Source organism: Accipiter gentilis, chromosome 21 (assembly GCF_929443795.1).
Source record: "Accipiter gentilis chromosome 21, bAccGen1.1, whole genome shotgun sequence".
Classification (NCBI taxonomy): domain Eukaryota; kingdom Metazoa; phylum Chordata; class Aves; order Accipitriformes; family Accipitridae; genus Astur; species Astur gentilis.
Window position 1 is genome coordinate 9362932 of NC_064900.1, and position 15197 is coordinate 9378128.

At 37.2% G+C, this 15197-nt stretch overlaps 1 protein-coding gene across 2 annotated transcripts in view; it reads left to right on the forward strand.

Moving 5' to 3' along the window:
• Positions 1 to 423: 423 nt before the first annotated feature.
• ZPLD1 (zona pellucida like domain containing 1) overlaps positions 424 to 15197 on the forward strand; it is a 118488-nt gene continuing 103714 nt past the window's right edge. For both annotated transcript variants that reach the window (XR_007509049.1, XM_049824597.1), the window contains exons 1-2: positions 424 to 521; positions 10343 to 10456. Coding sequence is in view for 1 of the 2 variants with exons in the window: in XM_049824597.1 (XP_049680554.1) it covers positions 10351 to 10456 (106 nt within the window). In the remaining variant the exon portion in view is untranslated. The remainder of the gene's footprint in view (positions 522 to 10342; positions 10457 to 15197) is intronic.

Genomic DNA, 15197 nt, shown 5'->3' on the forward strand with positions numbered 1-15197 from the left:
AAATAGACACTTCTTACAAAACACAACGGGACATTGATAACCTTGCAGCTTAGTTACTGATCCTATCTCAGTGCTTCCATCTCTCTCCTTCCTCCCACCCCTCTTTTTAAGCAGACAAGGTTTTCCCTCAACAAGCTGATGACAGAATAATTTCTCCAGGTCGATTGTTTGTCCCACATGGTCCTCTGGAGATCTTCATACAAGTGGAAAGAAGCAGATCAAAAGGCTGCAACAAAAAAAGAGGCAGAGGATTGAAAAAAAACACCATAAAGATCCTGCTCAGGTTTCAGTCTGATGATGAACAGACTTGTAAAGTATTCTGAGACCTGTCAAATTTTCCCATCTAAAATCCAAACTTACTTTAAAAAGAATTTTCATAATGAGTGTCTCTTTTCCCCCATCCACAGGGTCAGCGTATTTTCTGAAAAAGTTCTGCAGGGCAGAGAAGTTGAACACTTGATCACATGCAGGAGCACAGGATAGATGGAGTACAGCTGACTCAACAGCTACAGGGGATTTGGGTAAGTGCCCACCATGTCAGCCAACTAGAACTTACTAAAATACTGGTAAATGTTAAATTATTTGTTACTTTTTAAAGAAAGTTCTTACTTTATCACCTGTCAGACAAATTTAACCTCACTGGGAAATCTCAGTGTGAGTTTGTTGGGGAAGAAGTATGCAGGGAATGGCTAATGAAAACATGAAGGCAAATGAGGATCCAACGGTGAAAAGAGGTGATTTTTTTTTTTCTCAACTTAGCTTTTACCTAAAGGTACCCAGGCCAGACTCACACTATTAATGTGAGGGGAGGAAGGTTACAAACCCCTTGCAGTGCTGAGGCTATCAATGTATGTCAAACCCGCTCATGTTGCTTTCAGGAGGGAAACTATCAATTGCCTGAAGGAGACAATGTTATCCAACTTGTAGTATCGGTCAGCCTGTTCCCACAATCATTTCATTGATGGAGGAAAATTTTGATAAGCGAGACTTCTTATCTGGCTCCATTGCAATCGAATGACATCAGTTCGCTGATTGGAAATTATATTGTCTCTGGTCACAAAGGTGACTAGACATGATGATTGCACCACCTTTGTTTATTTTTAAAGTAATAATAATGACAATATATTCTTGAATGAAGATAGCGGGGATTTGAAATCAAGTCTTCAGTTAAGCTGATGAACCGATACAGTCCAAATTGACATAGTTACTCTAATTGCTTTGTGTACTGTGAGGGAAAACTTTATCATGATCTAAGAGCAGCAGAAGATAGGAGTGTTGGCCCTGCTTGCACGCTCTTGATCAAAGAATATTTTTACCAGTGCATGACGTTTTGTTCTCTTTCAGCTAGGTCTTGAGCAGTGCCCTTCAGGATTGTTTTAGAGGCTGACTTGAAAATGACTTCAGACCTTGTTTTAAGTCCAAAATAGCTATGAGAGGGATTTGAAACATGGTGAAAGAAATATCTATCAGTGACTCTTTTCTATTTCACAATAGAAATAATTTTTATTTTTTCTTTTTAAATATAAATTTGGGAACAGTGTAAGTGCTCTCTGATTTCACAGCATTTATGAAATCCGTGGTATTTCATACTTTCTTAGGCTAGGATATTAGCAGCATTATTTACTGCAAATTTGTTTAACTTTTAAGGATTAGATAAGGCTGTACTGTGCTGCAGCAGTATTCTACAACTTTACTGCTTAATGTCTGTTCCTAAAAGTAAGGAAATTGAAGTCATCGTGATGGCATAAACTGTTGCTGCTTTTTGTCAAGGAAGTCTTATTTTACTGGTAACTTTTCAAGCTGCAAACAGATGGCTGCAGTATAATCTACTTGCTAGTGACATCAAGCATTATTTACTGAAGATTTATATTTATATTGCTCTCCAGAAGCGTAAAAAGAGTAATTAAGTAGAATGATACTCATTTAGGTCTTTATCTGCCCATGTGACTGCAGGGCTCTGGGGGCAGGCAGTAGGATTAAGAGCATCTCATCACTGGATCGGTGTGTTTGAATCCAGACCATGTTTAGAGGCAACTGAAGGCCATTAGCGTGTGATGACTCTTCAGTGGCCTGTATCAAATGATTTGATAGTGTCTGTAAATTTGCTAGCTGATGGAACCCCCATAATGATCAGTGGTCTGAGAAGGAAATCTGTAGACTGAATGGACATGTGTTGAGAATGTATTTCAGCTTGGGAACAACCTCTGCGTTCCAGGATTTAGGAACACTCTTTGTACACTTCCCGTACAGAGGACTTGATGTGTGTTTCAGCCCAAGGTGATCCTGGACTTGCTTTAGCCTTTCAGTGATTTTTGAATTGCAATGTCTCCACTAAAAGTGAAAGAGGAACACAATGTAAAACAGCTGCAATAGAGCAAAATTGGCTCCTTTTTTTCCCTCAGCATTAGATTAATTAGCCAATGTCTTAAACACTGTAGTAGTGTTCATTACAGTTACTTCTATGTGTAATAGCCAGTCTGTAGGTGGGTGCGGCACAGCTGGTCGTTACCTGATGGTCCTTGTTTGGTAATCGGGCAGTTTTAACTGTTAACTATAGATTATTTTTTTCTTATGTTTATAAAATTTTGTAGCTGAAGTGAGAAGTGGAAAATCCAAAATTATTTTTATATTAGTTTTATGATGGGAGTCAGATATGCAGTGACTTTAATAGGAAATCTGTCTGGTTTAATAGGTTTGTATTCTTGGCATTTCACGTTGAATCCACCAAAGCTGCACTAAAGAATCTAACTTCTAACACAAAAGATTAAAGAAATGTAGATCTAAATACAAAAAGTCTAATTAGATGGATTTTAATGATTAAAAGGAGGTCTTGCTTTGTCAAGAACCTCCACATTTGGGCTAAAATGATCTCTTCAGATCACTGCAGCAGTCTCCAAATCTTATACTGAATTTCCTTTCTTTTTTCTCAGGTGTTTTGCTGATGTCAAAGTTTTTCTCATGCAGTAGACAATATGAAGAGTGTGAAAGCGAGAGGAGAATTTGTCCAAAATTCTTTAATTCAGGTCCAAAGCCTTGACCATAAATCACTTCCTTCAGACCTGTTTTCCTCTAAAATCTTCTCTTACGGAAAACATTCTGCAATTCATACCTGCGTGAATGTCCTGTGGGAAACAGTTGTTAATTCATGCAGGTTGGAAGAACAGAATAGAAATCATTCTTTACTGTGAGGCTCAGGAGATGTGATTTTGTGCATTTCTACATCTGGAACTTTAAGCTGATTTGTGTTTTCACGTTTTATTGAGGTACCTGTGAACCATGGAGTCAGAAACATAATTTCAAACAAACTTAAAATTCTTAGCTTATCTATCAGATACATATTTAGGTGCTTTCAACGTATAATATGATGGGCATGATTTGGAAAACACTAGCATTTCCTTAGGTTGTTAAAATAAATGTCTGGAAGAGTTTTGGCAGTATTTTCTGTGAAATGCAGGAATAAAATCTAAATAACCTATTCAAGTCACCTTTGTGGGACAGCAAAACAAATATTGTGGCAATATTTACAGTAAAATCCAATTATTCCATCACCAAGCACAACTACAGTAGAAATAACATGGAATGGGGTGGGGGGAAGGTAGCACATTTGAGAATAATAGTATTTCACTAGTGGACGTAGGAAAAGCTAGAATAACTCTGATATTTAGCACTGAATAGCAGGTAAACAGTTTACTCCATGACTTCAACAGTCTTAAGTGACTAAGTTTAAATAGATCTAGTAAGTCAACATCTCTGGCTCGTTCAACAAATAGTTGTTCAGTTCTTTTATGCTTTAATAACTGTATTTCCCTAATAGTCTGTCTCCTTGGAAGAAGGTATTATGCTACTTCGTATAAATCTCTTTCATACTGTCACATTCTTCATTTGATCACTGTTTCTCTTCTTACCTTGTAAATATGCAGTTAATTTAATTTCTTTTCAGACCAGATTAAAAAAATCTCAGTTTATCCAAGGATTTTTTGTAACAATGAAGACAGACGTGTATACTAAAGTACAGTGTTGAAAAGGTTATTATGAATGTTTTGAAGTGTTAAAATGTAGGTTTCTTTCTCTCTCTCTCTCTCTTTTTTTTTTTACAGCTTATTGGCAGTATGCTACACCAATTACATTTCCCTAGTCTTTAGGCAAAAAAACACTCTTAGCTGGAACTTTGCCTATCTGAGTCTATGGGATTAAGCTCCAGATGGACCTATGCTAGTGTGTATCTCTTTAAGCACACCTTTTGCTGATTTTATAGGTTGAAGAATGCTGCATGGCTGTAAGACTTCTATTATTTACCCAACATACGTGTTTAATTCTTACTACCAGTAGTAGTGGAATTCACAAAAGATTCACAAAAAAGACTGAACTGTGTCTTTGGGAATAAGATCTAGGTTTTCAACCTTTTGGTTTTTGGCAGGGCTTAGTATGGTTATTTCATTTCAATTTGTAAGCAAGCTATGGATTGCTTCCATATAAATATTTTATGGTCTTGAATTTCAGTTGCCCATATAACATGCTGGTCAAAATTTGAAGTCTTTCAGATTAAAGTCTAGTGATTTTAGTGTGGCTTCGTTTTGTGGAAAATTAATGTCTCTTTCTCAGTCCCTTTGGCTTTTTTATCCGTGAAGGAGATTATTGTAAAAGGACTGGAAAACAAACCAGACTTTTTTTAAACTTTAGAACCAAAGCAAAGGCTTTGTGTACTGTTTTTAAAAAAACATGCAAAAATTTGTTCCCTTGTCTCATTTTCCTTGGATGCTGTAGGCATCTGCTTGATTCACAAAAGATCTTGGCTTTTGAGACTTTAGCTATGATTTAGTCTTCATCAGGTAAAGTTTTTGGTTCTGGTAGAAGTTTGATTAAGCACAGACTCCAAGCTTTGACCCAACATTTAATTTCAAAGCTGATGTAGTATGGAGCTAATCCAGGACTCTTGTTTTTAAATCTCAAGAATTGAAAGGAAATATGACTAGCAAATAAACACGGGTCGTTCTAGGACCAAATAATTGATGCATTCTAGGACCAAATAATTGATGCTGAAGGCAAGTGTCTGCCTGACTATGTGCGTGTGTTTAATGTGTGGTCTTTTCTGTGTAGTCCACAACTGCTTTTTGTGTCCTGAATAGCTATGAGAGAGAAAGATTAGTTTACCTATTTAAAACAAAACTATTTTCCCATTGGGGGGGGGTCGGGGGAGGGGGAATCAGCTGTTTTTGTACATTCTAGGGTGCACTGATCTCTGATGTTCTTAGTTTTATTATTTCCTCATATATGTTAAATTATTACATTTGTGGTATTTCTGTGCTATGTGCCCTCAAATACTGTGATTTTGGGAACATACAGTCTGTTCACAGGTTTAGCTCCGTCATCAGCTTTAGTCCTCTGTTTAGGAAACTGCCGGACTTCAAGATATATGTATGTGCCTCTGTGTATATATTTGTCATGTTTATATGTGTTTGTGCACACGTCTGCATATAGATAAATTTTTTTCAGCTTTGCAGGTTTTGCTTGGTGTCAGAAAAGGAATGGCATTATGGAGTCTCAAATCAGAGAAGTCTGTAAGAAAAGAAGTGCTGTGTTTCAGTCTCAGCACCAAAGACTATCCACAAACAGAGGGAATTTTTATAGCGGAAACATGTCTTAGTTCTTCACATCTCAGGTGCCCTTTTTTCTCTTACAATCCTTTTGAAAAAAGGCAATTATCACTGTTTGGTAGGCTTGTCTTCAAAACAGATACTGTAAAGATCCATGTCCTATTTTATCTGCATCAGAAGAGCCAAGGAGATAGTGGAAGGCAATAGTGAAAACGTGATCTGGATAATTCGTTACAATGGGATTTACAAGTTCAGAGAAAATTCCACCGAAGACCTTGAGGTAGAGAGGTATTCTGTTTTGTTCATGGGGTTACTTTTAAGTGACAGCAAATGATCTAGAAGCAAAGTGTCTAGAAGCGAAGTGGTTCTGGAAGACCTGACAGCGGTACAGTTAATGTACTTCACAGCTTCAGTGCAGATGCAGAAGCAAATGTGGCAGTAAAACAAATGTAAACCAAAAAGACAAGGAACTATTTTGTCATGAGTTGACTAAGTAGTACTCACTGAACTATATAATAATAATTTGAAAATATTTTTGTGAGTAAAAGTAGTGATGTTTCTATTCCATTACTTGTAGAGACCTAATGTACAATGCTAGAGAGCATTTAAGCAGTTACTAGATATATATAAAAACACTTAAATGATCCACCAGCTTTATTATGTGCGTATCACTTCTATAATTTTCTTTCAGAAGTTTTCTTTATTACTATTAACTGGTTTTTTTGAAAGACATGAATATTTGAACTAAGTAATCTACTCAGAAGTCAGAAATGATTCTCAAATGAATTTCAATAAAAATGTAGAGCTGAATCAGTGAATGATGTTCACAGTTGAAAATTTTTGAATTTTTTTTAGAGAGGATGGGTGAAGAAGAGAAATGAATGTCGAGTGATAAGAGGAAAGAAGAGCAAATCTAGATAGGTCAAACCAATGTTTCTTCATGAAACTAAACTCCTAAATTGACTGCAAAATAGCTGTTGTTTAAATCATAAACATCTTTACTTTGAAATTTTGTGTGGTTTTTCTGACATGGTGAAGTTCATGAAAGCAGGGATAAGGGCTTTGTAAAATGGTAACAATTAAATTAAGGACTACAGGTTGCAACTGTTACCTCTTTGTACCCTTCAATGATATGCAGCACAGAACAGTAAGACCTGCAGTTGTGACTCAGTGCTGAGTATGTAGACAACTCTGGTTCAGCAGGGAATCATACCCTGACTATTTCAGCATTCTAGAATTTTACTCTAATTTTATTACATTGAAACCTGTATATGTTGGGGTTTTTTTTTCCTTTGAATTGATTGTTTTAAAAATCTACATGAACCATAGTCTCTGAAATGGTTTAATTAACCATGTTTGGTAGGTCTTTAAATCCCTGACCATCTCTTTGTCTACACCTGGCCTTTAAAGCTCTTGTGTTCTAGTAATGCTTGAGATAGTTGTCATGTTCTTTTTGTGTTTTGGAAGTCTTGCACATAGATTTTTACCTCCACCCCCAAGCCAAGGTTCCCTTGCTAAATAGAAAAATACCAGAACTTGTTTGGAAGAGATCCTTAGGTGGATGGGTAGAGGCAGAAACATTTGGAAGTAAAATTATTTAAGTAGCTATGACAGGAATTTTTTGAAGTGATTTGGGCGTTTCAGTGAGACTAAGCACTACACTGTGAATGTCATAAACAAAACATGGTAAATCATGTAAACATTAAGATCCTTGATGAAGATGCTCAGCAGAGAAAACTAGAGATGAGGGCTGAAGACCATAGAAGAGAACTCTCGGTACATCAGTGAAACCTGGTATGGGTTTGTTAGTTAAGAGTTTCCTAGATAGAAAGGATCCCATTTCCCTTGCAGTATATGGTGGCATCTTTGGAATCATGAAAGTTGTCTTAACAGCCAAATATGTTTGCTACTAGACCAAAGAAGCACTTTTTTTGGAAAGCACCAAGAGCTGTGTTCCTCAAAAAAAGCTTAAAGAATTGCATACTAAGTTGAAGAAAAAAAGGCAAACATCTTCCACATCAATTTGTTTACTCCTGGATTATAAGTCACCCTATTCCTGACATTTACACGTTACCTTTCTTTTTTTGTAAATTGAATTTTCATTTCATATTCATGTACAGACAATAAGATTATAATGTTCCTGTTACTATTTTAATAAAAGTTCTGTGCTGCTTTAATTGGATGAAATGTTCAGCAGTATCAGTATGGTACAAATCTTTTTGTTAGGGTGCCTTATACATTTGGAGGACTGAAGTTTTAGAAATTTCTGTTGAGAAATAAGTTCCCAGAGGCCTTTAAGAACAGACTGGAAAAGCAGGTATGGCTGCCTTGATTCTTGCTGGTGTGGGCAGATAGGTGAGGTTGGCCTCTCAGGGTCCTTTCTATGCCTGCAATTCTCTTGAGAAATGAAAAATAATACACGTTCCTAACTTATTTCACTGAAACCAGCAGTAGTCAGCTCAACTGATGATGTGGATCTGCATGTTGATCCATATGTGAATGAGTCAATAACCAGAAAGCAAGTAGGACATTATTGGCTGGGTTAAAATCTGATTTGTTCTGAATACAGCTAGAGAACTAATGCTATAAATACTTAATGTCTTAATTCAGCTTTGTTCCTTAGCAATCATCTCTCCTTCCTCTGAAATACAGCAGCAGAAGTTAAGTTTAATAATTAAAATTTTAGAATTTATTGTAAGTTCTGCTTTTCGTCTAAAGTAATAGCTACAGCTTTGTCAGTGTTATCTTTCATTAAATTCTTTTCAAACAGGTTTTTTTTAGTAGCAAAAAATACTGTGGCAGTTGGAAAATTGAAGTCAGATTTAGATCTTGGTAAATTGCCCTTGATTTATACCATTGTAATGGACATCAGAAACCAGCTCATATACAACAGGACAGTAATAGCCACTTTATCGATGTAACTGCTGTACAAGCAGAAGTAAGGCTCCAGTATGTTGGAGAAATGCCAATTTTCCAAAGGAAAAAATGTTTCTTTCAAAATAAAGTATGAATTTTCATAGTAAACAAACAAAACACTACCTTACTGCTCTGTCTGAGAGTAATGGAGATGGTGAGGAGATCATGAAAATAGAATTTTCATAGCAACCCAGTTAAATTTTATTTTCTTTCTTACGTTTTCATAATTTTTCATCAGCGTTAGCTACAAGTGCTGTCAATCTGTACAGGCATCTAGTGGAAAAGGAGTAGAGGGTCAAAAACTGCTTTCATTTAGAGTTTTGTATCCACCTGAAACTAAAAGGAGGTTGCATTGTTGCTATAGGTCATGCTTTGAGGAAGTTGTGCACAACTTGCTAGCAAAACTGCTTTTGGGTATGAGAGCAAAAGTCATACCTGACTTCCAAAACGCGCATGCTTAGCAGGAAGTTAGCATTTCCAATTCTTCATTTTTTTTCCATGTATTTCCAAGCAGAATTACACATGAGCGAATGTCTGGACTGACTTTTTAGTAGACTTTGTCTCCGTGTTTTATTGTAGTTGGTTGGTGTGCCAAGAAAGAGCACTTGGCAGTGTCATCTATGGGTCTGCCAACACAAGGCTTTAAATCCCAGGTTTGTGTACTCTGTGAGCCTGATTTGAAAACTAGTGGAAGCCTTTCTATTAATTTGAGCAGACTTTAGGTCAGACTGCTGTGTAGCCACGAAAGATCTAGTTAAGAGTGAGGGTTTGTCTCAAATGTTCTCTCTGTGTGCTGTTGTCTGCTCTTCTCAGCAATGCAGGACAGCCACTTGCCATGCCAGATATGTCTGCATTTAGGTGTGCTGCATCTATGGAGTTTACAAATGTTCTTTGATGTCCACTTGGAGAGAGGTGATGATCAGCATCTTTGTTATCCATAGTCTTAGAGAAAGCAAACCTCCTAAATCTTAGAATTGCTTAGTTCCTGTCTAGGCAAATGGAGAGCATTGCTGTGTTTGAGGTCCATATTGGCAGAGATATTTTCTAGAATTACAAAATCTTATTTAAAAAAAAAAAAAATCTGTAACACTTGGATTCATGGACAAAAAATCTCAATATTTTGGGATATTTTTGACAAAAGCATGAATTGGATATATTTTTGGTTGTGCTAAATACCACAGGTATTATACCTTGGAATTTTCCTCCCCAAAGGAAAAATTACTCAAGACACTAGAAATTCATGTATTCTTATCTCCTGGTCTGGTTGCCAGATACAATTCAAGTAGATGCAAGTGTCTGTGCCAACTCTGTACGTAAACTCAATGCAATTGCATGCATGCTTCAAAGAACAGATTTTTGGCAAATAGATACAAACTGATTTTTATTCTAGTACCTTGAGCCTGACAATTGCTCAGCAAGGCATTTATCTGTATGGTTTTCAAGGACTTGGCTAAAATAAAACTATTGTTCTAAGATGTCTTTCTGAAAGAATTTTTACACTGAAATGTCAAAAAAGCTGTTGGAGTTTAAATATTTAAGCAATGCTAATCTGTCAATCTATTTTAGGGATTTTTTTCCTTTGATATCATTCTGGAGTACCTTTTTTGCCACAAGTTATGATTAAAAGCTGTAGAAGTTAATAGAAATTACACATTATACTCAGAAGTAGAGAAATGGGCCCTGCTGCCTGTGGCCTCTTTCCCATAAGCTTGTGAGCTTTATCCCCAATTCGTTTGCTGGAGACCATAACCTCCTGAGTGGTTAAATGACTGCAGTAAGCATCTTTAACGCAATGAACAGATGTGTGTAATAACCACCTAATGTTTTGCTAGGTTTTGCAATGGAACAGGTATGGTTACTGCTCCTGCTGACGATTAAAGTGCTTTCAGTGACGGCTCAGTTCAATGGATACAACTGTGATGCTAACCTCCATAGCAGGTTTCCTGGTAAGTGTTTAATAGACTTTTTTCTAATGGCTTCTTTATTGTCTTGGTTCAAAGCGGTGCTTATTTTTAAATACAGAGCTTTAAATCTGTCTGAAGCCTGGGGGTAGGACTCCACATTAAGTGAGTGTTAACTATCTCAGTGACAATGAAACTCCTCTAGTGTTGCACTTTACTTTCTTCTTAATTGCACAATGGGTCAAATTCAGCCTAGGAGTAACGAATACAACTCCCCTCACATCAGTGGGGTTTGACCTGCTTTTTCCAGAGCTCTATCCTGTCCAAGAAATTCACCAGAGATCATGTTGCTGTGAATGTTCTCTGTAGATTTAAGAGTCTGAAACTTACGAGTTTTCTTTCATGTTTTATCTGGGTAAGAGAATATAATTATGTCCTTTTTATGAAATAAAGAAATATATATCTATTTTTGAGCAAAATGAAGTTGATGGCAAACTTAGTGCCTGACTTGAACATAAAGTACTTGGCTAGGGGCAGGTGAAGCAATGGGATGCATCTATGTATGATGTACACTCATGCGTCTGTGAGAAAATGGGAATTAAGTTGTTTTGGGAACATCAAATGTCTGGAGCTGTTAATACAATGAGAAATAGAAATGAAATTTCAGTCTTAGTGACATGTGTATCAGGGCTTACTCAGCTAACGAATGCTTTTAGTTTGTTACATTGCTTATCCTTACTGCCTCAGTTGTTTCTTGGACACAATAATAGTAATAAAAAAGGCTGTGAATACTGTCTTGCTCACATCTTGTATTTCTGAGGTAGCAATTGAATTGAACAGTATAGTGATGAACTCTCAGTATAGTATTACACTGTAATACCTTTTCAGTGTTGTTGCTTTCTGAGTAATAATACTAGTTTTGATTTTTTTCAGGAAGGATCAGCTCTTTTATTAAACTTAAGTCGGCAGAAAGCCTACAGTCTGTTTATTGTTTCCTGTGTTACCACCACACTGCTAGGTGCTTTGTTGACTTAAAGACCAACAGTGGTTTGATCCTTTTTCACTTAATTGATGTGTATATGAAGAGCAGAGAAGTAAGACATGCAAAGAAGATCAAATACATTGTTTCCATCCCTGACAAAATCACTTTTAACTGAGTATTTTACAAACTACTTCTATATTCCCCTTCTTAGGTAAAGTTTTCCAGGCTGGCCTCAGAAGTGTGAGCAAATTGTGCCCACCTGCCTCAGATCCACCTCTTGTGGTTTTTCATGTAATTGTTTTTCTGTTTCAGGCTTCTTGAGAGGATTGCAACAGCTAGAGGGAAGTTTAGATTCCTCTTTCTGTGCTTTTAAAATTTTTCTCTGGTCATTTTTTGCACCAGCGCTGTGCCAAGGTTTTATATTTGCAATGTGATACCCGTGAATTGAATCCAGTTCTTATTGTGGGTATTTAGGGGCCTCTTGCAGTTCTGCCTCATAAAAAAGGGTCATATCAAATTCCATGTCTGCCAAATCTCAGGGACTTGGGAGAAAATCTGTTTAGGTTACAAGTAAACATTTTTTTTTAAGTAAATGCTAATCAGCCCACACTGCCCATAGGAGCTGAGAGTAGAGTCCTGCTCTTCCTTATTTGTGATCTCAGGCAGTAAAGATTCAAAGAGTGGAATTTAATCAACAGTCTTAGTGCTGATTTTGAGAGGTAGGAAAGAAAAGTAATTCTGCTTCTTAGTCGTGCATTTGAGATGGAGGTAAAAACCAGAAAAACCTTTTGTCCCTTAATTTGACAGGTATTATTTTCAGTATGCAGAAGGGACTGCTATGTAATGGGCTGTGGCTAGTGGAGCTGAGTGAAGCTGCTGGAGCTCGGTTTTCTGGGCTCGAGAATCCCAGAAGATGGGTGAAAGCATCTCTGCGGGGAGAAGGGGCTCACTCTGGCTATGCTTGCTTCCCCAGCACTTGGCTCGGGCTGTAGCTTTGAGGGTGCTGGCCTCACCGTCTTCAGAGTTCAAATGTGAGGGGGGTGGAGAGAGGGAGGTCAAAAAGGAGAGTGTTTCAAAACAAGTATCTCTCCAGGCTGAGATACTGTTCACAGAGCCTGGTTACTGATACACTTTCTTCCTGTAACTTATTTGTTCCACCCAAGAAATCTTTGTTGTTGTCAGCTGAAATTCCAAACACGGGGTGAGAATGGACTTTCTTGTGGAGGTCTGTGGTGTGCAGGTACCAGAGAAGCCATTGGGTTTTGAAGTTGTCTGCTCTTTTTCTTTAAATGTTGTGAAGAACAGAAGTTGTCTTTCAGTAAAGATGAGAAATTAAGCCTTCCTAAAGGAACCTTGGAGCTCATCCATTTTTCATTTGTTTGTGCTTTTATCATTCATTGCTTAGGTGACTTCTTGCATAGAGATAGTGCTACATAAATAGGCTGATAAATAATCAGGCAAGACTTTTGTTTCTGCAGTTTGCAGGTTTATTTTAGGGTGCAAGTACTCAATAGCCAGCAGGGATGAAGAAAAAAATCCATATTTGGTACACTGAAAATTCTGTGACTTTTTATACCAAAAGCTAGACATGTTCTAGAGAGTATGTAATAAGTTTAGATCCTGTTGTCCTTCAGAGAGTTATCTGGAGAAAAAAGCTTTAGTTCTGCATTGCAGTAAAGCATAGCTTTTAGAAGGCTTTTGGGGGATGGAGCCATAGCAGCCCGGCTGTCTTCAGGTGGGAAATGCGGAGTTTTGATTCAGGGGGCTCTTGCTGTAAGTACATACTGAGATCATAGTAGAAGCTAAGAAACAATTGCAGCTTTTTCACATATGCAATGCATTTTAATTCACTAGCAAAGCAGCGATTTGATCAAAGAGGAGGTTTGTGCAAAGAAGCTGGTTTTGCACTCTGTGTCTTTGCACACCTCTTCTGGTGGAATGACTTTTGTCAATGGTGTTCTGTGGCAAACTCTTATCCTCTGCAGGTTTTTCGCTGCCTGCTCTGGGGCAAGTCTTGGCAACGTATGGAAGGGTACCATAGCAGAAGTGGGCAGTGGAGCTGTCAGCATTTGTCTCATGTTGCCATGAGCCTGTCCTTGATTCAAGATGGTCTCTGTTACTGTAGTATCTATCTACCTCTTAAGATTTACTCTGTTTTGCATGTGACACTGCTGCGAGTACTGTTGACTATAGGTAGCTTGTGTGATTTGAGTCAGAAAAGCCCAGTGGTTTGCCTGTATGGAAACTCTGTGACAAAGAGGTCATTACATTTAAGGCCCCATCAGCTGGGTCACCTAACCTTCAAACCATCTCTCCTCTTTTACTCGGAAAACCAGAAGCTTTTACTGCAGGAATGCAAATATTTTTTGTTTAAACTTATACATTTATAGGAATAATATTTACCTTTCTAAATTCACAAGAAATGAGCTAGATGTTTAGCATCTAAAGATCTATTTGCACCTAGTTGCAGATTAATTTCTAAACAAATAATGTTGTTCTAATTCCAGAATGGACTAATTTGGCAACAATACTTCCTTGTAAAATAGTGGGCAGAAAAGGTTCAGTCTGGAAAGGTTGTTTATATGCCTGTATAGCACAAAGGTTGTTTTTGTACTGTATGGTCTCATTTCCTTTACTGTCAAATGAGAATTTTGTAGGCAGTAATGATACCTTAACAGGTAAAGTAATATCCTGCTTTTTAAAAGGCTTGAAGTGAGTTATAAAATTAACTGAGCTACTTTATATTACATCCTGCAATTTGTTACGATCTGACTGTTTGTGCATTGGTCCAAGTGTAAAGGTGCACTTTGCCATTTGCCTTTTTGTACTGTTCTCCCTTAGCATACCCATTAAATGGATCATAACAGTCTTCATGTAGTGAAAACCAAGGCATGCTGCTTCTTGATCTTTGTACATTATATTAGTGGAATTATGTATATGTACTAACCAGGAGAATTTCATGCCAAATCACTTCAACTCATGTCTTGCCTCCCGTACCTTTCTGCCCAAATTTACACCCAGTAAGTAACATTTATCACCACATTATCTCAGGACTGAGTTTAGCCTGTTATTTCCTGCACTTGATTGTTTTGGCTTTAAAGCCACCATTAAAGCTGTCTAAATTAAACTGCTTGTGCTCCTGTACCATGGGGGAAGAGCTAGTTCATTGTAATGGAGATTTCATTTCCTCTCTGTTGTGACAATGCAGTGAAACAATTCATTTCAGCAGGCTTAATGGTATAGTATTGACTGAAGTTGTTCTGCAATTTTTAATAGCACTTAATCTTTAAGCAGATGTAATAAATGAGTTGTTATATAAAGGAGTAATGTCTGTGTTTAACATGGTGCAGTATGTCTTTTTGTAAAGCACTAGGGGAAAAAACCAAAATAGCGCCCCCAATCATCTACAGACACAGAAGAGCTTATAGAAAAGCTATGTTATAGCTCTGAAGCAAAACAACCTGTTGCTTGTGCCTATATCCCAACCTGATGCTTTTCCATTGAAGTACATAAAAATCTTCAGAACTTTCAAATAAAAGGTCAAAGTCATCCAAGAAGGTTTTTTTTTTCTGTTGTTCAAAAATTGATCAGTTGTAACAATTGCTGTTTTCTAGGTCTTTCGTATTGTCATAATGTGCAGAATGAAAGATTGCAAGATGCTTTGTAGTATCGATCATTGTCTTTCAAGAGCCAACTGATTTTTCATTAAAGCTAAAGTTGATGGTTCTTAAAAAAACTCCCATCTTTAAAGATATCATAATAAATTGCTCTGATATGCTGTTGATTGTACTTCAAAGTCTGCAT